The 25,001-nt window shown below is 38.0% G+C and overlaps 2 protein-coding genes across 2 annotated transcripts in view; both read left to right on the forward strand.

Moving 5' to 3' along the window:
• Window positions 1-4,721: 4,721 nt before the first annotated feature.
• LOC121368714 (zinc finger MYM-type protein 1-like) lies at window positions 4,722-14,891 on the forward strand. The gene is made up of 2 exons (XM_041493460.1): window positions 4,722-6,672; window positions 14,704-14,891. Exons 1-2 carry the CDS (start codon window positions 4,722-4,724, stop codon window positions 14,889-14,891), a joined length of 2,139 nt encoding a protein of 712 aa, XP_041349394.1.
• A 6,982-nt stretch (window positions 14,892-21,873) lies between these two features.
• Window positions 21,874-25,001, forward strand: part of LOC121368213 (serine/threonine-protein kinase TBK1-like) — a 53,579-nt gene continuing 50,451 nt past the window's right edge. The window contains exon 1 of the mRNA XM_041492847.1: window positions 21,874-22,006. The gene's annotated coding sequence lies outside the window, so the exon portion shown is untranslated. The remainder of the gene's footprint in view (window positions 22,007-25,001) is intronic.

Below are 25,001 nucleotides of genomic sequence, written 5' to 3' on the forward strand. Positions count from 1 at the left end.
GGAAATGGGGTGGGGTGTGACAAATTTGTCACTTTGATTGTACGTAATGGTGATGTTGACGATAATAATAATAATAATAATAGTAGTAGTAGTAGTAGTAGTAGTATTAGTAGTAGTAGTAATAGTAGTAGTAGTAGTAGTAATAGTTGCTGTTATTGCTGCTGCTCATTTATTGACAAAAAGTAGTAAAATACAGAATTTTCACTTGTTTAGACAATATCGCAAGGTCTCAGACAGACTTTACCAGTCGATAAAGTTAATCGTGTAGTACGCGCAAAGCGATCTCTTTATATCTTTACATGAGACGTGGACACTAATCATTTATTGCAATTTGCTTTCATTCACACGGGATAGAATCACGAACAGTATATAGTGTCATTCACTACATATTTTGCCATATATAACATTCTTTCTTTCGATGTTATCAAGTGTCTTAAAAGGGTTTTATTTTGGGGACTATTATATAAAAAAAAGGGGTTTAGATATTTTTAGGGGGAAAAGAAATAAAAATAGCATTAAAATTATGTTAAACATATGAACACGGGATAGAATCACGAACAGTATATAGTGTCATTCACTACATATTTTGCCATATATAAGTTTATTTCTTTCAATATTATCAAGTGTCTTAAAAGGGTTTTATTTTGTGGAATATTATATTGAAAAAAGGGGTTTAGATTTTTTGGGGGTGAAAAGAAATAAAAATAGCATTAAAATTATGTTAAACATATGAACACGGGATAGAATCACGAACAGTATATAGTGTCATTCACTACATATTTTGCCATATATAAGTTTATTTCTTTCAATAGTATCAAGTGTCTTAAAAGGGTTTTATTTTGTGGAATATTATATTGAAAAGGGGTTTAGATTTTATTTTTTGGGGAAAAGAAATAAAAATAGCATTATAATTATGTGAAACATATCAACACGGGATAGAATGACGAACAGTATATAATGTCATTTACTACATATTTTTCAATATATAAGTTTATTTCTTTCAATATTATCAAGTGTCTTAAAAGGATTTTATTTTGGGAACTATTATATAAAAAAGAGGTTTAGATATTTTGGGGGGAAAAGAAATAAAAATAGCATTAAAATTGTTTTAAAAACATAAACACGGGATAGAATGACGAACAGTATATAGGACGATGACATTACAATTTTTTCAATATTTTACGTTCATTCACACGGGATAGAATAACGAACAGTATACAGTGTAACTCACTACATAATTTTCCATATATCGAGTGGGATTTAACATTTTCATTCTATCAAGAGTTATCTCTTTATATGAGACGTGGACACTAATCATTTATTGCAATTTACTTTCATTCACACGGGATAGAATGACGAATAACTCACTACATAATTTTCCATATATCGAGTGGGATTTAACATTTTCATTATATCAAGAGTTATCTCTTTATATGAGACGTGGACACTAATCTTTTATTGCAATTTACTTTCATTCACACGGGATAGAATGACGAACAGTATACAGTGTAACTCACTACATAATTTTCCATATATTGAGTGGCATTTAACATTTTCATTCTATCAAGAGTTATCTCTTAACATTTTCATTTTCAAGAGTTATCTATCAAGACACTTCATTTATTGCAATTTACTTTCATTCACATGAGACGTGGACACTAATACTACATAATTTTCCATATGCAATTTTTTAACTTTCATTCACACGGGATAGAATCACGAACAGTATATAGTGTCATTCACTAATCTTTTATTACAATTACTTTCATTCATATAGAATGACGAACAGTATACAGTGTAACTCATACATAATTTTCCATATATTGAAAAGGGTTTTATTTTGGGGACTATTATATAAAAAAAAAGGGGGTCTCTTTATTTTTAGGGGGAAAGACAATAAAAATAGCATTATAATTATGTTAAACATATGAACACGGGATAGAATCACGAACAGTATATAGTGTCATTCACTACATATTTTGCCATATATAAGTTTATTTCTTTCAATATTATCAAGTGTCTTAAAAGGGTTTTATTTTGGGGACTATTATATAAAAAAAGGGGTTTAGATATTTTTAGGGGGAAAAGAAATAAAAATAGCATTAAAATTATGTTAAACATATGAACACGGGATAGAATCACGAACAGTATATAGTGTCATTCACTACATATTTTGCCATATATAAGTTTATTTCTTTCAATAGTATCAAGTGTCTTAAAAGGGTTTTATTTTGTGGAATATTATATTGAAAAAAGGGGTTTAGATTTTATTTTTTGGGGGAAAGAAATAAAAATAGCATTATAATTATGTGAAACATATCAACACGGGATAGAATGACGAACAGTATATAATGTCATTTACTACATATTTTTCAATATATAAGTTTATTTCTTTCAATATTATCAAGTGTCTTAAAAGGATTTTATTTTGGGGACTATTATATACAAAAAGGGGTATAGATATTTTTTTGGGGGGAAAGAAATAAAAATAGCATTAAATTATGTTTTTAAAACATAAACACTACATATAGAATATACGAACAAGTGTATATTATATAAAACGATGAAGAAATAAAAATTAAATTGTTTTAAAAACATAAACACGGGATAGAATGACGAACAGTATATAGGATAATAGTTTAAAATTACAATAATTTTTTCAATATTTTTACGTTCATTCACACGGGAAATGTTTTCAGTGGATGAATTTTATTTTAATTGCTAAAACCAACCTAATTCGTTATAATTGTATTTGTCTCTTATTTCGTGGCAATAAAAGTTGATGTGTTACTTAATTTTGTGTGTTTTCATTTCATGTCTTGCACTATACTAAAGTGAAACTATGACTATTGTAAACAGCTACCTTCGATGTTCTTTTAAAAGTCCACGTGTAGACGGTAGCCGATTAAGTGACATATAATGTTTGTCATTCTATCCCGTGTTTATATGTTTAACACATTTTTAATGTATTTTCTTTTAATACACTTTATATACATCGTTAACATTGAAAGAATGAACGTTATATATTGAAAATTATGTAGTAAGTGACACTATATATCATGGGCGTCAATCGGTGGGGGACAGGGGGGACACGTCCCCCTCACTTTTCAGCTTGGGGGGGACAGCATAGGAAATGTCCCCCCCCCCCCCCCCCCCCACACACTTTTTTCAGACGAAACAAATATTTTCTAGTATATATAGCGTAACTGATCACCATTTGGCATTTCGCCTTGGAGTGCCGGCTCTTATGTTCCTACACTAGACTGGTAGTAAATATACTAATTATTTTACAATCTATTTGTAGTAGTTTTTATTTTAAACCTTGAAAATAGTTGAAGATATCCCCAAATAAATCACAAATATTCACTGTGCCCACTATATAATAAAATTATTAAAATAACTATTTACCGAAATACTTTATTTCCTGATATTTCCTGCCATGCGCAGAGCACCGCAGACCACAGGAAACTACAAGAGAATAGACTGAGCCAGCTTACTGTATACGAGTATGAATGAACATGTCGAGCTCAGATTAAACATCAAACACCACACTGTCTGACTTAGAACACTTCTCACACCAATCGTAATTGGCTTTAAATAAACGTCTTGTCATCAGTTGTCTCGCCAATAGGATACCGCCTTATCCACTTGCAATTGAGTGTTCTGTTGTTTCACGTTATGCTCCGGCGATTTTAAGCAACTCGAAGCCGATGTTAAACTTTTAATTAACAACAATAACAAAATTTTCGCAAACCAGATTTGCTAAAACATGAAAATAAAAACACGCCCATTTCAAATTTACCAAACCTCGAAAATGAAAAACCTCGAAATGTTTCCGGTTATACGGTATCTAAATATGCGTTATTGGTTAAGTAAAAATAACTTAAAACTTAATGGTTCTTTCTTTTATACTGAAATTGACTAATTGGTTTCGAACTTCATATAAATAACAGGTATTGCTGATTTACTCTTAGCATTATGTCACTAAGTGTATATGCTCTCTCTCTCTCTCTCTCTCTCTCTCTCTCTCTCTCTCTCTCTCTCTCTCTCTCTCTCTCTCTCTCTCTCTCTCTCTCTCCTTTCATCATCAATAGAAATATCAATCTATAAACTTAGGTAGTGATGTGTAATTTGAAATAATTATACCCAAGTGTTGGGGCAGAAAGTCTATAAAAATGTAACACCAGAAATGTTCAGTACTGGCGTCTACTTTTTTATAATTTGAAAAACCCAATGAAAGACATTTGAAATTAATAATAAAATAAAACACGTAAAGGAAAGACGGAACGAAAGTTATATAAATAATGGTTACTAGCGATATTTGTTAATTTGTCAAGTAAATAATATTGTTTAATTATTTAGTTATTTTATTTATTCTGAAAAAAATGCGTTTATTTTATTTTGAAACAAGGACATCGGATCAAACTACCAATAGCGCATGCGCGCTGGGTAGATGATGGTCACTAGTTTAGTTGTTATAGACCGGCCGTGGTTATATCGTCGGAAAAACAACTACTCCAGTCTCCAGGAATCTAATAACGAATATTTTGCATACAATGTATTCGTCAATTATCATTGTACCCACAGGCTTATATCCGGTTATTTTGACATGCTATTTGATACAACAATTCGAATTTGATGAATTACACGCAGGTTATTTGGCAAACTGCATCGTCCAGGACGAAACGCTAACGGAGATAGTATACCGTAGAAAAACTACCATGGACATTAAAAAGTTCTTCACTGCCATACCACGCCATGCCCAGACTCTGTTGCGAGTAGGGACGACACCGGATTCAAATGTCGAAGTTGTTGGTGAAGATGTTAAAGAAAAAACAGAGAAAAGAGTCACTTCTCAGACACGGTTGCCCATCTTACCGCCAGTGCCGTACCAGCCACGGGACGTCAACTGCATGCCGGTGCAACGGCTCGCTAAACGAACGCTATGTTTTCAGCGCGCGTGGTTCGATAGCTTTCCATGGCTCCACTTTGACGCTAACGTTAGCGGAGTACTCTGCTTTGCTTGTGCTAAAGCAGCATGCATGGACTTGGCCGGCATGGCGCGGTGTTCAGAGGACACATTTGTTTCCAAGGGATTTTGCAACTGGAAGAAGGCAATTGAGAAATTCAAAATCCACGAAAAGACATCTGCACATATGATTTCTCATAGCAACCTGAAATTCCGGTCTTCCAACAACGACGTTGACGCACAGTTAAGTACGCACCATCTTGAAGAAGAAACGAAGGCGCGCAACGCTCTGCTGAAGATTGTGACGACCGTCCAGTATCTAGCGCAGCAGGGACTGGCAATAAGCGGCAAAGAGTCAAGCGACGGTAACTTCATGAAGTTGTTAGAGCTGCGGAGCAACGATGACGTCGTGTTACAGAGGTGGTTGACACGCACAACTTCATACACAAGCGTTGCCGTGCAAAACGAACTGTTAAAAATCATGGCACACATGGTGCTGCGAAATATTTGCAAGAACGTGGGCCTTTTTGCAGTCATTGTCGACGGAACCCAAGACATCCAAGGCGTTGAACAGGAGGCAATATGCGTGCGATATATAGACGACGCTTACGACGTTCACGAGGACTTTATCGGTCTGTACAGCGTATCTGAGACGACTGGTGCCAGCCTCAGCAATATGCTGCAAGACGCGTTGCTCAGACTCAACCTCCCAATCACGCATCTGAGAGCGCAAACGTATGACGGAGCCAGCAATATGTCGGGCAAATACCAAGGCTGCCAAGCACTGATCAAGAAAGTACAACCACTGGCAAACTACACGCATTGCGGTGCACACATCACGCACCTCATCTGTGCGAAGGCCATCGAGAGTGCACCGTTCCTTCGCGATGCTCTTAACGTGGTGCAGGAACTGGGCGGCTTCTACAACTCATCAGGCAAATTTAAAAATTTGTACCTCGATCTGCAAGTTATGGATGATAGCCCTTCCCCTTCACGCCTGAAGCCGCTTTGTCCAACACGCTGGCTGTCACGTGGGATTGCCGTTAGAGCCGTCCTTAGCAACTACGCACACGTGCTGGAGGCACTGAATGAGGCATCATCTACATTTGGCAGCAGCACAGCAGCGAGGGCTAACGGCATTCACAGCCTCCTGTCTACCGCGAAATGTGTACTTGGTCTGGTTGCATCTCTCCCAGTGATCGAATGCCTCGAAAAATTCAACACAGTGCTACAAGGGGCAGAGACAACTGTTGATGGGATGCTAGCTGCTGCATCTGTTGTTAGCAAGAACCTTCTGTTTTATCGGCGCGACATAAACATGGAGTTCCACGCGATTTTTGAGACGGCAACTGACAAAATTCGAGAACTGAACATTGAGCCAATCTCCTTGCCGCGCACTCGGAAAATTCCACGACGATACAATGACGGCGAAAAATCCCACACGCACACCAGCTCAGAGGAGTTCTTCCGTGTGCAGTATGTGGCGGCAGTTGACAGTGCTGTTGCTAACATTGATGCCTTCTTCACCTCTACGGACTTGACCTCATACAAGCAGTTGTCCGACATGCTCACCACCGGTGTCGTAGACGAAGACGTCGTTTCTCGCTACCCCGAACTGTCTGAATCACTGCAGCAGGAGCTGACATTCTTCTGCCGACAGTACGAGCACTCCAGCGTGGACAATGTGCGCATCACATTTCGCAGTATGGTACCAGAAGTTAGAAAGTTGTTTCCGCAAGTGTCAACCCTACTACGTCTCCTTCTGGTATCGCCTGCAAGTTCGTGCTCTGCCGAGCGTTCATTCAGCGCACTTCGCAGGGTGAAAACGTAGCTCCGGAGCACTATGAACCAGCAGCGTCTCAACCACGTGATGGTCTGTCATGTGCACAGAAATCGTCTTGCCGAGTGCACTGCACGAGATATCGCAATTGAATTTGTCGATGGATCGAGCGATACACGGCGTAGTGTTTTGGGGAAATTTTAGACCATTAAAGACTTGTTGGAATACCATCAGTGGCACCATTGTTTTTATTCATGTTCATTATTTGTACTTGAATTAAGAAATTTGACCAATAAAGTTATATTGTATCTATATACCATTTGTTCAGTTTAGTCACAATAATTAAGGCGAAAAATATTTTGTCAGAAAGCAGCTCGGCTAGCCAGCAGAAAACACCTCAGAACAGCCCTAGAAGGGGTCAATTTTCCAAAATTTTCGGGGGGAGGGCCTCCAGACCCCCCGCCACGGGCTTCGCGCCTACGGCGCTCGCGGTGTCGGGCTTCGCCAGACACCTAGACCCCCCCCCCCCCCCCCCTGCAAAAAAATAAAAATATATGTATATGTATCATATGTAAAATTAAAACCGGATCGACGCCTATGCTATATATATCGAATGTGGGGAACTAATTCATGGTCCTTCAGGCTTCGAAATTCACGACGGCTCCACGGCATTTGCCGTACTGCCTTGTGCCTTTGCCGTGATGCCTCAAAAATACCACTTACTTTACGGCTATGAATAACCGTGCCCTTTTAATTACCTGCCGTGGTGCCCCTTTTGTGTATGTTTTTTTTTTTAAACTTGTATAACCCTAACTTTTATTTTAAAACATTAAACATGCACGAATTTGATGTTCCTCGGTAGTGTTTGTATACAGTTTCTTGGTCATGTATTATAACTGCACATCGAACGTAACAAATGATAAATTACGGTTGAAACGTACAGCATTACGGGGAAAAAACTCCACCGTAAATTGCCGAAAGTTTTAACGTCGTACATTTACGAAAAAAAACGTAAATAGCCGAAAAAGAATCCCGGGGCAATTTTTTTTTTCAAAATAGGCTAAACCATGCCTAGAAGAAAAAGAAGAAAAAGTAGACTAAAGAAGACAAAAATTGTCAAAACTTGTTCATTATTTCAGGTAAAAAAGATTATTATTATTGTTAGCTATTTAAATGTCATCTGCGTTCAACCAGACCGAGCGGAAAAAAGTCCTCTAGACTGGTTTATGCGCTTCACAATAAACCAAATGGTCACGTTGAGAACCAATCAAATAGTTCACGAATGTTAGACAAATGTTTGCTGGCTGAACGTGGGGCTATTGTTATCGATATTCTTCATGACAAATTTTTAAATTATAAAAAAGTCTGTCCATCATTCTATAAAAAATGTTTTTTGCTATTAGTTTCAGTTTTGTTTGACGTAACAAGAAAAGTAAAAGTGTATTGGAAATAACAAAACAATACTAATTTTGTGTGCAATTTACAAATCAATCGGCTTAGAAATGAATAACTTGTAGTAAATTTCATAGTAATAAAAAAGGCGTTCCCTGTGGGACAGACTTATAGTTTTAATGTTTATTAGCCTATTGAACGGACCCATGCTAAAATCACCCAAATTAATTTATTCCCAATTAACTGAAACACTGAAATAAATGTGAACTGTTTAATGTTTGTGGTTATTCTTTAATATTCCGTTTATTTAATTATTACCCATGCTCAGCAGTTGATAGGCCTATACATTACTGGCTTAGGAAGCGGGGAAGGGGGTACTTTGTAGCAGCATCGATGGTTTATATATTAATTTTATACGTGTTGTCACGGTACATGCTCTTAATTTGTTTCGCCTGTGGCGTTTTTAATTGTGTTAGGGTGCCGTGTGCAGTTTATTGCCCGTAGCCCAGGTGGACAACTTGTTACGTAATACTTCTCGCGCGATTCTTGCGTTCGAATATGCACTTAGCGAGGTGTGGAGGCCATGTGGCGAGTAGTTACGTAATACCTCTGCGAGTGCGGTTTCGACGACCGTGATTTTGGCGACGATGGCGTCAGTAGTCTGACGATCAGAGAGAAATAATACCGACTCTAAGAGAGTCAGACTATGAGATGATACGTGAGGTGCCGCCTTGTTCCCCCAGGCCAATTCTGATTTTGGAATAAATAGCTAGGATTTAGAGATATCTAGGAGAACGAATTTAGGACGGCTCCTGGGAACGTTAGTCCGTTTGGACTTTGGTAAATATCATTTCTGCTCTGTGTATAACCTTGATGTGATTGATGTGACTTTAAATATTTTAATACTGTATTATACCAATATTCTTTAGACAGTGTCTTCGGTCATCTGACGAAGTAAATCGTAGACTTATTGTTCTAACATTATATGAGTATTTGGTAATATAAAGCTTAGCCAGTCATCCTAGAAGACCCTAGGTACACTGTAGGTTATTGTCTTTATTGTGATAAGTATTAATTCTGTGTTACAAGATTACTAAAGAGTAGTAAGGGTTAATTATAAATTAACCAGTTAGGAATGGTGTTGTAATTCCTTTATTAATTAAGTTCCCCAAGAAGCGTTCTAAATTATCACACGTTACTGAACGAGTAGTAAGGGTTAATTATAAATTAACCAGTTAGGAATGGTGTTGTAATTCCTTTATTAATTAACTTCTCCTGGAAGCGTTTCTCAATTATCACGCGTGTGGGTGTGGTGTAACGGTGAAGTGATTCGCATATTGTGTAACTAGACACCTAGAGATTAACTAATTAAGTGATCAGTTCTGGGTTGTTATTATTGCTGTTATTAATTTACTACTACGGCTGTACATTTGTCAGCGTAGATTAATACAGATTCCAAAGTGTATTGTGTTTTTGTTGTGTTTTCTAGAGAACTAACGTGCTATATTATATATACTTTATATAAGATCGTATCTCTGATCATACCTAGAGACGAGCCATACTAGGTTTAACAGCCTGTTACAGAGAGATCTAATAGATGTACAGTTAGGAGAGATATTTTGATAATCGTGTTTTACTCAGTTACGGGAATTATAGAATCCCCGTGACACGTGTGTCTGTGTGCCCACCCACCCAACTTTTTGGTATCTTCCTACAGGCTACACCCGTGTATATTAATAAATTCTGGGTACTAGGCCTAAGCAGTAGCCAACAACGAAAATTGTACCACGTCTTCTTCAGATGACCTTCACCTTTGCATGCGGTAAAAACTTGTAGTCTGTGCATGTGGTATCGAGAAATCCTCGATTGTTTTGTTGAGATCGCACGTTGTTGTTTTTGGAAAATAAACGATAATACGATATATTTTCCTCTATAGGCCTACAGTATTTAGCAGTTTGTAATAAAAGCCATTTAATCGCCACACACGTTACCGTACTGTCATGCGATCTCGTGTGTCATCAATTACCGTGGTACCTAATAAGAGCACGTGTTAATGATTCAAATTTCAAACAAATTAGTTATGCTCATATCCATTCAACGTACAGGCATGTCTAGTCTGGGTCCAGTCTCTAACACTGCCAGTGATTGGGTCCAGGGCACGGCGTAAGAAGGTGCAAAAAAATGGGATAGGGGTGTATAAAAACCATCGCTGCCCCCCCCCCCCCCCACACACACGCACACACACCCCTCAACCTCCATTTAAAACACACACACACATTAAAAATAATCCATAAATGCTGAACACATACTTAAGAAAATAGGCCATGGTGTCCTTCGACAATGTTTACGTTTTTGTGGATACGGTCACATGACAGAATGGGATTTCCCTCCACATTTTTTATTCTATAATTATATGGGTCATTTGGTTAATCTTGTTATTACAATTATGTTTGTTGGCGAAAAAGTCGAAATTAGGGTGGATTTTCTTTATTATTATTAAATATAGAATTTACAACAAAAATAATATAAAGATTAAATTTTTAAAAACCTAAATGATTTGGTTTGAACATTTATTTATTTAATTATTTGTATTTCAAATAATTTAACACTGAACATTTCATCCCTTTTCCTAAAGCTTTAATTGTATTGTTCTGAAACGTAATACACATATTCTCTTGGTAGTCTCCACAAAATAATAAAGATGTCTTTTTTTTCTCTTTTTTTTTTTTTAAATTAATGAGATTGTAAAACTGAAATAGAAATCTTGATTGGTTAATTCTGAAACTTAGTACCTGTATTCTACAGTGATTCTCTGGAGATACCTTCACAAACTAATAGATAAAATTAACATATCTACTTTTATTATAGATTATTTTATTTTATTTCTTTAATGTTAAGACTTTAACATAACTGTCCAGCCATTCAAATATAATTTTCTTTCAGTCATAGTCCATCTGCTCAGATGGTCCGAAACCAGTGGACTTTGATCCATTACCTGCTGTAATGAGATGGAACAGCAGCAGTGTTTGTTCAAGGAGACCAGATACGTCATAATCTCTCTCCACCAAAGGTGTCTTTAAGGACACCACAAAAAAATTAAAATACTGTTTTGTTTAATGACACCACTACAATACTTTGATTTATTGATGAATGACCAATTTAACAGAATTACAGATAAAAAGTTTTTTTCTGGTTAAATTGACTTCCTAAAAAAGACTGCCTTGGTGCCCTTTGAAAATGTATGAACGTAGCCTTTGTGCCTTTTAGGTTAGCCTTGGTGCCCTTCATTTCCTAGATTTTTAAAGGCTATTATAGCCTGCCCTTTTAACACCGAATTTCGAGGCCTGGTCCTTTACAGAATTAGGTGGCCCGTTACACAGAAAAAATTAAAATTTATAGAACATTTTTAAACAGAAGAAGACTTCAAATAAATATTTAAATGTTAAAAGAATGAAAAGTATATTTATTAAAATAAATGTTTAATGATACAACAGCCCAACAACAAACTGGCAAAACCGGGAAAATGAATGAACTAATAAACCCATAATAACATACAAATTCATGAAATATATTTATATATTTTAATTATATTTAAATAATAAAAAATTTATAATTAACACAACAAACGATAAATGAATGCACAACAACAAAAACTAATAAAATGAAATATTTGTATCACATAAAATACATAAATAATTTTTTTAAAAGGTTCTACTAATCGATAAATTGTACACAATACATAATCTAATGGTAACAGTATATAATGTATGAAAACTGACATCATTTCATTATGAAATTATTTTAAGTAATTCTCAGAACCGAACATACGGGTACTTCGACCCCTGGCCGCCATTGTTTATCACGTGACGCGGTGAAGCTTCTCCTTAGTTACGTATGGTTTGATAGTGAAATGAGGCAACTTTGGTCGATCATTTACAACAGTTAACGGTCACGATGCCTAACACATGTTGTGCAGTTGGCTGCATAAACCATAACATGATGTTAAAAAAAATATCGTTTTACAAATTTCCAAAAGAAGAGACTAGGCGCTGCTTGTGGGTAGGGTCATTAAAACGACAAACCTGATGGAATTCCATGGCTTCCCTCACAGAATGTGACTACGTTGACTTTAATGTTGTTGCTTGTTGACACCAACAGAGATTAATTTAGCAAACAAAATGGTTAAAGCATGTGCAGTGATAAAAATCCCACATTATACTGTAAATAAAATACACAATTCCATCGTCTTCCATGAACCACCCCCCCCCCCCCCCCCCCCAACAAAACGATGCATCCAGTTCTTGAATAAAGAGTATTCCTTTATCATTAAATTTGTGTGGTCTTTATTTTTCATTTAATCATAGTTTCTTGGATATTATCTATACTTGTATTTATTTTTTAATTTTAAAATAAAAGTTTATACTGCTAAATTACACACATATAATAATTATAATATAGGCCTAAATTCTTGTTTTAACTTTAATTTTTTTTTTTTTTTGGCAAATGTGTCTGTAGCAGGCCTGCAGTAAGAAAATATAGCCCCCCCCCCCCCCCCTCCGTGTGTTTAGTATTTACTTTGGTGCAGAGGGTAAATAATGTGTGTGTGCCTTTGTTTCAGTATATATATATATATCAGTGTTCTCGCTGGGTGAAAATTAAAGGAGGGCGGCCGCTCGGCACCACACCCTTAAAAAAAAAAACCCACACCAATAAACGAAAAGCAAAAGCAAAAAAGCAAAAGAGAGAGAGGAGTAGCTTGGTTACCATATTGTTTTGTGTTGGTAAACTTTGAGAAAAGACATACTCCTTATTTTGCCTACAAAAAAGTGCAAAGGGGTTTATAAATAGACTCGTCTTTTAATTGAACCGAAGATGATATCGGTCTGACATTCACGGGCAGTTCCGGTTTTGCTGGACCGATCAGTTTTAATATTATTATTTTTAATAAAGATTTCAAGATATACGAAAAACAATAAAGATGTTTGTAAAGTGATCTAATGTCAGATACATTTTTGTTATTTCCATCTTCATCGAATGAATCGATCGCTGTGATAAAATATCGCCAGCTGATAAAAAGTAGTGTTGTTTTTGTAAAGACGGTGTATATATTATTTGGCACTCAAGATAAATGACTTTAATGATAAACACTACCACTTCCGTTGTTTTTATAAGCGTTCATATCCCCTCAAAATTAAAAGTTTACAATATTTTATAAAGAACTACTGAATAAACAGAATAACAGAAAGTAAAAATCATCAGTTTCAAGCAATTATATCTGCAACTGAGGACAATATCAAACGATAGTGGAAATAAAAGACAGAATGACCGTTCTGATCACGTGACAAATTTGGCGCCAAATAAGAGGGGTTTTTTCAATCGGAGATTGCCGAATCCGTAAAAAAAAAAATGTTTTCATTGCTTACATAAAATATAACTTTTATTGTGTCTGTCAAACATACAAATGGATACAGATATTAGATATTAATCTGCTTTAGAAATTACCTGCAATAAAATGAATGGTCAACTGCCATATCTGATATTTGTTTTCCATTTTGAAAACACTGTTTGACATGGAGAATATAGCATTTAACTATCTCATTCATATATTTTCCTTGAATATGCTACATAAGTGCATCTACATGAGGTAATTTAACCCGGGTTAAAAGCAACTTAGGTTAAATATGTGTAGTCTAGTAGAAGGCATACCGATATAGATCAGTTTATTAACAACCATATTTGCCTCCTTTCTCCAGCTGTATACTATTAAAAATTAGTTTTGTAGATATTACTTAAATTGAACTGCAATAACAATTCCAATACAGCATAAGACTGAACAAGAAAATATCTGCAATATCCATTGTAACTAGATATAAAACACCACCAATATTATACATATATATATTAACCATTATTTACTCAAGTAAGTTTTTGTGTTTTATTACTAAATATACCTGGTTAAACCCTATTATTAAAACATTTGCATGTTTGTTCGACGAGGCAACACTTATGTTTTATTAGGTTGTAGACCTCGACAGTAGTATCAGGGCCTGTATGGCGCCAATGGCGCCATGACCTACTTTCCGTGACCTTGATGACGTCACGTGACCTCGTCCTGCCGGGCGCCATGACCTACTTAGACCGACCTTGATGACGTCACGGACTACTGTGCCGTGTGCAACGTCCTACTGGCCTTGACCTACTTAGACTGGCCCCTGACCTACTTAGAATGGCCTACTGTGCCGTGTGCAACGTCCTACTGACCCGGCCCTGACCTACTTAGACCGGCCCCTGACCTACTTAGACTAACACGAAAGAGTATAAAAAGGCTAGATACGGTTTAATTGTCATTCGCTAGCCGAAAACGACCAGATCTACGTTCGTTTTACTAGAGAACAGACGTGTTTTATGATTCTGACATTCTTGTGTCTTGTTGCACTCTATCTGGAACGAAGAAGATGGCATCGGGATATTCGATCAGTCTTAGTAGCAGCAGCAGCAGCGACGAGGACGACGTCTTGGTCTGCAAATGTTCAGAAAGACATACAATCAAATGTGTGACTAGCAAACAAGATGAGAAGAAGAGTACTCATTGTGTGGATCAAGCGGATGCTACACGTGACAATATGGATGAAGATGGTGAAATCAAAGAAGCCACAGATCAAACAGATGCCGCCCGTGACACAGACGCTGCCTGGGATGAAGAAGACTGCTGTTCGAGACGTTACCTGTTCTGTCATCATCCCGAAATGAGACATTTCTATGCCCGGATGCTGACGTATGCTCGGTGGCCCATACAATTACGTCAAAAACCAAAATAACTTGCCCAGGCCGGTTTCTACTACACGGGAGACCACGATGCAGTCGTCTGTTACTGTTGCAGACTACGTGCCTACCGATGGCAGAAGACAGACGATCCAGTGATGGAACATTACAGACTCTCTCCAAGATGTCCTTATGTGAACAACCTGTTCAGACATTAAATGTTTTAGACACTTGTGTGCTATGTTTTCATGTTGTATGTTGTGAATAAAACCGTGAATAACAGGTTTTGCTTTCTTATTTATGTCCTGGGTCCATGAGTGTGTCTCTGGACGTGTCCCTATGGTAGTAACACTGGTAAAGGGTAATATTTTGGTAACGATTATTTTTGGGAGCTCGCACGATGAGATTTGTGCTTGGGAGGAGGGACACTGCTCATACGTATCACACACACATTCAAACATTCCTGTACCATATCTTTATGCGTCATAAGGTATATAAGTAAAATAGTTTTGGAAAACTCGTCATTTGAGGTAGAACTTTCAGAGGAGCAACATGTCAGACCAGTACAAGTTATATGTACCCGACGTGGATAAGTGGACCCGTTTCTATAAACTGCAGGCAGAAGGTAAACTTCAACCTCATTTTCCAGTGCAACGTGGTGGGGAAAGTCAGATCATGTACAGTGTGGATCGATGTCTAGAACTCTACGATCCCACGTGGAAAAAAGAAAAAGAGGAACAGAACAAGTCCCCGACACCCAATGTTGTCATGGTCTCCCCAACGCAACAGGTGGTAGAGCAAGCCATGGCCGATCTGAAACGGAAACGAGAACAGAGTGGCGTGGAACAGAAACGACGAGAGCAGACTGGGCAAAAACGGCACAAGCATTTCTGAGAAGGCTATAAAAGGGGGCATGGCAGTTTCAACATCGTCAGTTCACATCGAACACTTCAACAGTCAACATCATGAATCAGAATTGGTTTATTCCGGAACATGTCATGAACAAAAGATCGTGTCCCGTATGTCCAAAGACTTTTTCAAAACCATCAAATATGCTACGTCATTGGAAGACCTTCCATTCAGCTCAACTCCAGGCTCCTATGGCTCCTATAGCTCCTGCTCCGGCTCCTATGGCTCCTGCTCTTCTGGCTCCTATAGCTCCTGCTCCGGCTCCTCTGGCTCGTATAGCTCCTGCTCCGGCTCCTAGGGCTCATATAGCTCCTCTGGCTCCTATAGCTCCTGCTCCTCTGGCTCATATAGCTCCTATAGCTCCTGCTCTGGCTCCTATAGCTCCTCTGGCTCCTCTAGCTCATATAGCTCCTGCTCCTCTAGCTCATATAGCTCCTGCTCCTCTGGCTCCTATAGCTCCTGCTCCTCTGGCTCCTATAGCTCCTGCTCCGCTGCAGCAGCAGCCCCTAAGATTGTTACATCCGTTCACCATGATCGTGTCGGGACCCACGTCGTGTGGAAAGACAGTTTTGTTGTACAAACTGCTAAGGGATAGTAAAATCCAGCCGCCTCCCCAGCGCGTCATCTGGCTCTACAAACGATGGCAACCCCTCTATGATACGATCAAAATGGTTGCTCGAGTGAAATTTGTTCAAGGCATACCTGAGAATTTGGAAAAGGATCGTTATTTGGATCCCAGAGTCAGAAATCTCATCGTGTTGGACGACTTGATGTCTACAGCTGGAAAAGACCCTCGCATCACCGACCTGTTCACAGAAGGAAGTCCACCACAGAAACCTCTCTGTGATTGCCATCAACCAGAACTTGTATCACAGCAAGGACCCGACACAGAGAAGAAACTGCCATTATCTAGCGCTGTTCAACAACCCCCCATCGACAAGCAGCAAGTTCTGACTTTGGCACGGCAGATGTATCCTGGAAATACTCGTCATTCATGCATCAGTTTGAGGAAGCTACCCACAGGCCCTACGGACATCTCTTGGTGGACTTGAAACCGACCACGCCCGAACATTGGCGTCTTCGGCCTAATGGTTTAGAGACGGGGGCCGTCCCGAATGGTATAAAAGCACGAACGTAACGGCGAATGTCTCAGAAGAGTTGCAGCCACCGACGAAGAAAGAGCTCTACATGCAAATCATGCAAAGAAACGCATTCAAGAGAAACTACCAGGCATACCCGCCTACGAAAGTGGACGACGAGAAGATGATGAGGTAGAACCCTATCTGAAAAAAGTCAAGAGAATGCAGTCTTGCGATACGTGTGGTCTGGTCTTTAAAGACGGAAGCGACTTGCAGCGACACGTGAAAACGTGCGAAGAGGGAAATGAAAAAGAAGAGCCGTCGCCCGACCTGGAAAACGAAGGCATTCGTCTCATGGTGGAACGTGTATTCGACATCAATCGTGACTATCTCCAAAGCAAGAGGAAACGCTACGAAGAAAAAAACATGTCCCAAGATGCCATTGAAAGAAACATGAAGACATTGCAATGGAAGTTATTTAAAGACACGTACTCTCGCTTCCTGACCTATATGCATTACTTTGACAAAGGTCCCAACACCAGAAACATTTTACAGTTTGTGAATCCAGACAAAGATGTGAGACCACAGATTCGTTCTAAATTAAATCAGTATCGTTCATGGATCGGCGAATATTTGGATGAACAAGACGACGACGATACCGACGATGAGGAGGACGACGATGATGAAGAGAGAAATGAACACTCATATTATTCACATGTCGCCCTTAAGGCCTCTCGATGTAACCCAGTGTGTGTCCATTTTATATATGTGTCAGTGATTTGTAATTTAGAAATAAATGAAAAACCAAACCATTGCGTTTGTTTTTGTGTGTTTTTACTCTATGACTAGATTTGTGATTGGATATTACTACCGCTACTTTATAGTAGCAAGAGCTGTGTGTACAAGAACAGAACATACCACGATCTTTGATATACCAGACATAATACACTAGTTGGCTATAGCTTAATGGGCCACCGACGGGGATCGATCCTAGATCGACCACTGTATTTACCTATTTGGTAATTAAAAAAGCCCTGTAAAAAGGCTTGTACTCTAGGGAAATACTTGTGTTTAAAATGTAGTTAAAAGATCATAGTTTAGGTCGGAGCGTTCAGTTGCAGTCACGCGTTCTTTCTTCAAAGCAATGGGCTGGGGATCTTTCTCACACATACACACACACACACACACACACACACACACATTCCTTTCTTCCCTTAACAAACATTCCTTTCTTCTCCTTAACAAATATTCCTTTCTTCTCCTTAACACATATGCCTTTCTTCTTAACAAACATTCCTTTCTTAGAGACAAATATGTCTTTCTTTTCCTATGGCTAAAATAAAATAAAATATTTGTGTTCAATTAATCTTTATTTTACGAGGAAGGAAATGTTTTATTTACTCAACATATTTTATTTATGGTTATACAAGAAAGAAAGAAATGTTTTATTTAACGACGCACTCAACACATTGTATTTACGGTTATACGAACATATGGTTAAGGACCATGCAGATTTTGATTGAGAAAACCCGCTGTCGCCACTGCATGGGCAACTTTTTTTTTTATTAGCAGCAAGGGATCCTACACCATCCCACAGACAGGATAGTACATACCGTTGTCCAGTTGTGGAGCATTGGCTGGATATAGCCCAATGGGCCCACCGACGGGGATCGATCCCAGACCGACCGCACATCAAGGGAACACTGAGCTACGTCCCGTCCCCACAGGGTTATTAGAGGCTGCTTGAAAAAAATATCGTAACTAATAAATAAATAAACAAATAAATAAGTAAGTAAATAAGTAAAATAAAAACAAACTATAAATTATTATTTTGGTTTAAAAAATAATAGAAAAATATAATTTCCCCACATGAGATACGAACGACGTACCCTCAGCGCTGGACCGCGAAGTCGTTCGCACTTGACTACTAAAAGCATGTTAACAAAATCTGTCATTTAAAAACCGTTATATGTGCGAGCGGCGAAGCGCGGAATGAAGTGACGAAATAGGTTAGTTCATAATAATCTTGTGAATGCGCTATCAGATAGGGTAGAGCGAGAATTCTATTTTACACATTTAAATCATTTCTTATTTCACGTCTTTAAGAATGTAACTTCTAGTTCAGTATTGCCACCAACAATAAAATAGGATACCACCGCTTCCCGGATGTAAACAGTGATAACCATTCATCATTCAGTGGGCTAAAATTAAACACACTACCTGGCGTCGGGCCGAGTCCTTAGATGTGGTAGGTTAACGACACCACTAGAGCACCTCGATTTATGAATCATTGCCTATTGGATGTGAAACATACTTTTGGACAGTTTTAGAGAGGAAACCCGCTACAGTTTCCCATTAGTAGCAAGGGATCCCACAGACAGGATAGCACGGGCGTTGCTAAGTACGACGGGTCGGGGCCGGGCTAAATAGGTCAGGGGCCGGTCTAAGTAGGTCAGGGCCGGGTCAGTAGGACGTTGCACACGGTACAGTAGGCCAGTCTAAGTAGGTCAAGGTTAGTCTAAGTAGGTCGGGGCCAGTAGGACGTTGCACAGTAGTCCGTGACGTCATCAAGGTCAGTCTAAGTAGGTCAGGGCCAGTAGGACGAGGTCACGTGACGTCATCAAGGTCACGGAAAGTAGGTCATGGCGCCCGGCAGGACGAGGTCACGTGACGTCATCAAGGTCACGGAAAGTAGGTCATGGCTCTATACAGGACGAGGTCACGTGACGTCATCAAGGTCAAGGTCAGTCTAAGTAGGTCAGGGCCAGTAGGATGAGGTCACGGCACAAGGCCGTGACGTCATCAAGGTCAAGGTCACGGAAAGTAGGTCATGGCTCTATACAGGCCTGGATACTACTCTCGACATGAAAATAACTGAGGGAACTGATTATTTGCTCCCTAATGTAGTTTATGGGGGGCAATTTAAAATATTACCATATTGATACTACATGTATATAAATTCACATGCCAAAGGAAACTATATATTATTCTCCTTGAAACTAATCTCAGGTGTGATGGGTAAGTAGAGAGAGATATTGCTCCCCCTAGATACCAAGATCTGAGGATGGCTATATTTTATTATTGCTATTTTTTATTGCCTGCATTCAACCGGTAAGGAAGGGCAACATCATGTGGTAATTTTGCAATCTGTAAAAACAAAAGCATTTCATTATTTCAAGAAACTGTATTTTGTTTTAAGAATAAAAGAATGTATTCAGTGGAACATTATACTGTTGCCAATACATCTATACATGTATAATAAGATATGACAATAATACTATTGTAATTTTGAACTTGTAAAGTAACAACTTCGCCATTGTTTAATTATTACATATTATTTGGAAATAAAATAATTATTAAATCATAAAAATAATTAACTTAATCATGCATACAAATTTTATTATAAATACAAATTATATATTTTGTAGCCCACATCATATTATTATATTAATAATTATCTTATCATTTCAAAATTGTTAAAATTTATAATTAACATTACCTGAAAATTGCATCAACAAAAATTAAATTCTGCCCAACCTGCCCTGTCCCCTCGACATTCAAAGTACACGGAAACACATCGGTACTAAATATAGATTATACTAATTGAGATTCCCGTTGTTCGTTTCTCTTATATGGCAACCCAAGCTGTTATAATACACATAAGACGTAGGCATGTAAACAGTTAATATGATAACTTTATTCTATGTAAACCTGTAATCACTAAGGCTTTGCTTCACCCCCAAAAACCCGGATGATCGGTAACTAGGCCGTGTGACGTCACGCCGGTTCCGAGAATACAAATATTCCCGTATATTTATTTGACGGGACAGAATCACGATATAGCCGATAATTTCCCATGAATGCCAAGTTTTCCTCCAAAAAAAACTAGCTGCTAAGTCGTACAGGTGTTTCTGCTATATTTTCACAAACGTCATATGTTTTCGATAGTTTCATTGGCTGTCTATTTTTGTCTAATTTACATTAAAATCTTCTTTTGAAAATAAAATCATAAAATGTTTGTAACTCGTAAAAAATATTGAATAATTTTCAGACCAATAGACAGTGTTCACTGAAAACATATTTACATTAGGTTTTCGTCATAGGTTAATGTCTAATCATCTTGTTATACGTATCAACGACATCAAAATTCAGATTGTGACCTTAAGTACTCTGACAGCGATACAGAACTACATATTTTCAAAAAATCTAATTCCACCTTTATTTGTAGTAAATGTAAATGCACATGTAAACATGCCCCCACCAGAATTATCAAAAAGAACTTTGCTGTGAATGACATAAGAGGTAACCCAACCAGCCTTCTATAAATTTTATTGTTCAGTGTAATGATCACGTGGTATATCGTCGAACTTTGGCAGGTCAGATGTCGGCGTTGCAGACGATAACTTTGCAGGGATTTGTGATACCTGGATTTCGCTATGTGAGGCATATCATTAGTACCAAAATTTTACATTTCGAAAAACTGATAACATGCACACTATTTATGGTATTATAATTAAAACATAAAGTTGGCAGCTTGACTTAAAGCATTTTTAATATTGAGAGAAAAAACACACTTCGTTGTTTATGTTCAGGCTGATAGTGACGTAATATCTCGCATAATCTCGCGATACATGCAGTTACAAACAGTATCGAAAACATGTCGATCGAAATTGTATGACGGTACTATTAATTTCAACCCAGCGAAAAAAATCGGAAGTTGGCGAACAAAATGGCAGAGGTAAGGGGATGAGAAGCCGGATGCGCATTGATACCTAAACTAATAATCATATTTCAAATTGTAATATATTAATATTCACTGTATTGTGGAAGAAATAATTGTTTATTGCAAAAAGCACTATAAATTTAATGATACAGAAAGTAAATCAATGTGGAACTATATTCTGGAAAGACCTGACATCCGATAACCTCTTATTGTTCGCTGGCTTCACAGCGGATAGAAAAGTTCGCTAGTTTTATTTCAGTCCGGAAACGTTCATTTGACATCTTGCCTCTATCATTAGGCTTAGCCTAAATCCTGACGTGGTTTTGGATGATTTCCTTATTCTGCAATATTTTAATTGTCAGTAAAAGGGAAACTTGGTATTCCAGAAAATGGTAAATCGGTCATAGTATTATGAAAAAAAAGGTCAATGTTTGTCATTTTAATTTTTATGCCTACTTCGATGTGAACATGCGGATGTGAATCTCAATCTGTCGGGTGTCAGTGTCAGTGTCAGTGTCAGTGTGTCTTTAGTTGCGTTGTTACCTACAAGCGAGCTCCATAAATAGATGCCCATTAATTATAGTGTTTTGTCCTGGACAGAGAAGCCGGCCAAGGTCGGCTCTTGTGCCCAGGACAGGCGTGCGCTACAGCAACTTGCTCCGAATGTGCACGTAAAGCCCATTGGCATAGCCTGAGTACTCTGACTGTAAGAGAGCTAGACGGACATTTGGACAGTTATACGCTCTCATTACTGTCAGAGACCAGCCTATGTATTTGTTTGGCAATTCCTGACAACCAAAAAGTTGGCAAAGATTCCCGCTCTAATAGTAATACCACACCAATCCTATGTTTGAAGTCAAATACCTTTACATCCATCATTTTCGAGTTAACTGATAAAAAAAAATCCACATATTAATTACTAATACACATACTACAGAAAGAAATCCGACAGCACCCACATTCAGCTACGCTTCGTGACACTCCGTCGCCATAATTACAAAGCTCGGCGATCTATTTAGACGTAGATCATGTGATCGCCCACTGGGCGATTCCACCTTGTACAGCAGTTACAGGGGCCGTCTCATACCAAGCGACATTACAACATGGAAGAGTTGGCTAATGCCGTTTTGGATGAATTTGGATTTAATTACGTCATTAAACCAAAACAATTACAGATTATTGATTCCATTTTGAACTTGAAGGATACATTTGGGGTGTGTTATCGACAGGATACGGCAAAAGTATGTGCTATGTATTGCCTCCTCTTATGAAAGATAAAGTAAGTAGTAATTTAATTTGATTATTTTATTTTTTATGAATTAGTCATTAGTACAATAGTGGTGTGTGTGTGGGGGGGTTTTTCTTCAACAATTACGTAACGCTCTTGAGGGGATGGGTATCATAAGATGTATTCCGAGGCATTAAGGGGACAGATGGCAATGCTTGTTACTGCAAAATCAAAATTGAATCGGTGCATAGTTCATTCGATCTTTAAAACTTATCTTGCAAAATAATTATAGTTGTTTTGCTATTCAGATCAAACTAAAAAATATTGAAATTTGTTTTGTTCAATGACACCACTAGAGCACATTGATTTATTAATCACTAGCTATTGGATGTCAAACATTTGGTAACTCTGACATGAGTATTGGAGATGACACCCGCTACATTAGCAATGGATCTTTTATATGCACTTTCCCACAGGCTGGACAGCACATACCACGGCCACTGACCAGTTCTGATGCATTGGTTGGAACGACAAAAAAATCTATCGGTTGGCGACTTTTTATGCTCAATAGCAACATCTGCATGTCTGTAATGAAGTTACACTAACCTAAAACTCGTAAAAGTAACACACACACACACAGAAACAATATTATATTCACCTTTTCTCCAGGTGAAAAAGTCTTTGATCTACGACTGGTATGCCTGCTTGGGGTGTGTACCACTCTCTGTCGCTTTGGTGTTTGTCAGGCACTTGGGGTGGCTGGCAGTTTTGTGGCTATGTATGAGCCTGGTTTTTTAACTTTTCTAAATTTTATCTCCACAGTTGACAATTGGGGGTTTTTTGTGTCCAAGGAACGAATCGTCAAACTACATTGGAGACAGACGAATAATTCTTTTTCGGGAGTGACAGTTACATCAAAAACATCACTTAATGTCTGTGCAGCACTGGGCCCACCTTTGAATTGTTTACAAATTCCTGTTCTACGCAACCGTCCACTTTTATTCTCTAAACGTTCTTTACAACATGCACATTCCATCGCAGAAACACAAAATGAAACTAATCCATGTTGTAACGTCGCTTGGTATGAGACGGCCCCTGTAACTGCTGCACAAGGCGGAATCGCCCAGTGGGCGATCACATGATCTACGTTTCGAAATAGATCGCCGAGCTTTGTAATTATGGCGACGGAGTGTCACGAAGCGTAGCTGAATGTGGGTGCTGTAGGATTTCTTTTTGTAGTATGTGTATTAGTGATTAATATGTGGATTTTTTTTTATCAGTTAACTCGAAAATGGTCGATGTAAAGGTATTTGACGTTAAACATAGGATTGGTGTGGTATTAGAGCGGGAATCTTTGCCAACTTTTTGGTTGTCAGGAATTGCCAAAAAAATACATAGGTTTGTCTCTGACTGTAATGAGAGTGTATAACTGTCCAAATGTCCGTCTAGCTCTCTTACAGTTAGAGTACCCTAACCCTAACCCCAACCCAAATCCTTAACCCCCTAATCCCAATCTGAATCACATTGTAATTGTTAACAACTATTATAAATTGCTCTTCTACCTTTTAGATTTCCCCAACATTTTAAAAATATTGCTTTGTCATAGATTCTACATTCTACTTCTAGTTCAATCAACGCACACCTTAACTATCAACCGCCCGGATATAAAGGTGCCAGAAAGCCATTTTAGAAAGAAAAAAAGTCTAGCACACATTCCCCCCCCCCCCCCCCCCCCCCCCCCGACAGTAAAGTGCCCTTTTCATTTGTTAATCGTTTTCTTTGTTGCCATAACCAAATGTAGTACATCACATAATATGCATGCCTTCTAGTGGCTCGAGCCCTTATGTGTATAGTAGGGAACGCGGACACTTTCTAAATATGACAAGAATGACAATGATTTTTGCTGTACTGATGGAATACATTTTAAAGAACTATTTTCAACAAAAACATTTTTAATTGCCCCTAACTTCCCTAAAATGGATATTTTCCATTAAGGGGAAATAACTGTTTAGCAAAAATTGGCACAGTGAAATGTTTTTATTTAAGCCTTATTTTGGGTTTTAATATCTTCTTTTTTTTAAGCATTTACCCTATAAATATTTTCACTAAATTGTTATTAAAAATAGTCCCAAATGTTTTTTCAATCCCCCAAAAGGACC

This window comes from Gigantopelta aegis, chromosome 3, assembly GCF_016097555.1.
Source record: "Gigantopelta aegis isolate Gae_Host chromosome 3, Gae_host_genome, whole genome shotgun sequence".
NCBI lineage: Eukaryota > Metazoa > Mollusca > Gastropoda > Neomphalida > Peltospiridae > Gigantopelta > Gigantopelta aegis.

Coding starts and splice junctions, on each gene's coding strand:
- LOC121368714 (XM_041493460.1), top strand. CDS start 4,722: ATGGACATTAAAAAGTTCTTCACTGCCATACCACGCCATGCCCAGACT. Junction 6,673..14,703: donor TGTGCGCATCACATTTCGCA/GTATGGTACCAG, acceptor ATGTGTGACTAG/CAAACAAGATGAGAAGAAGA.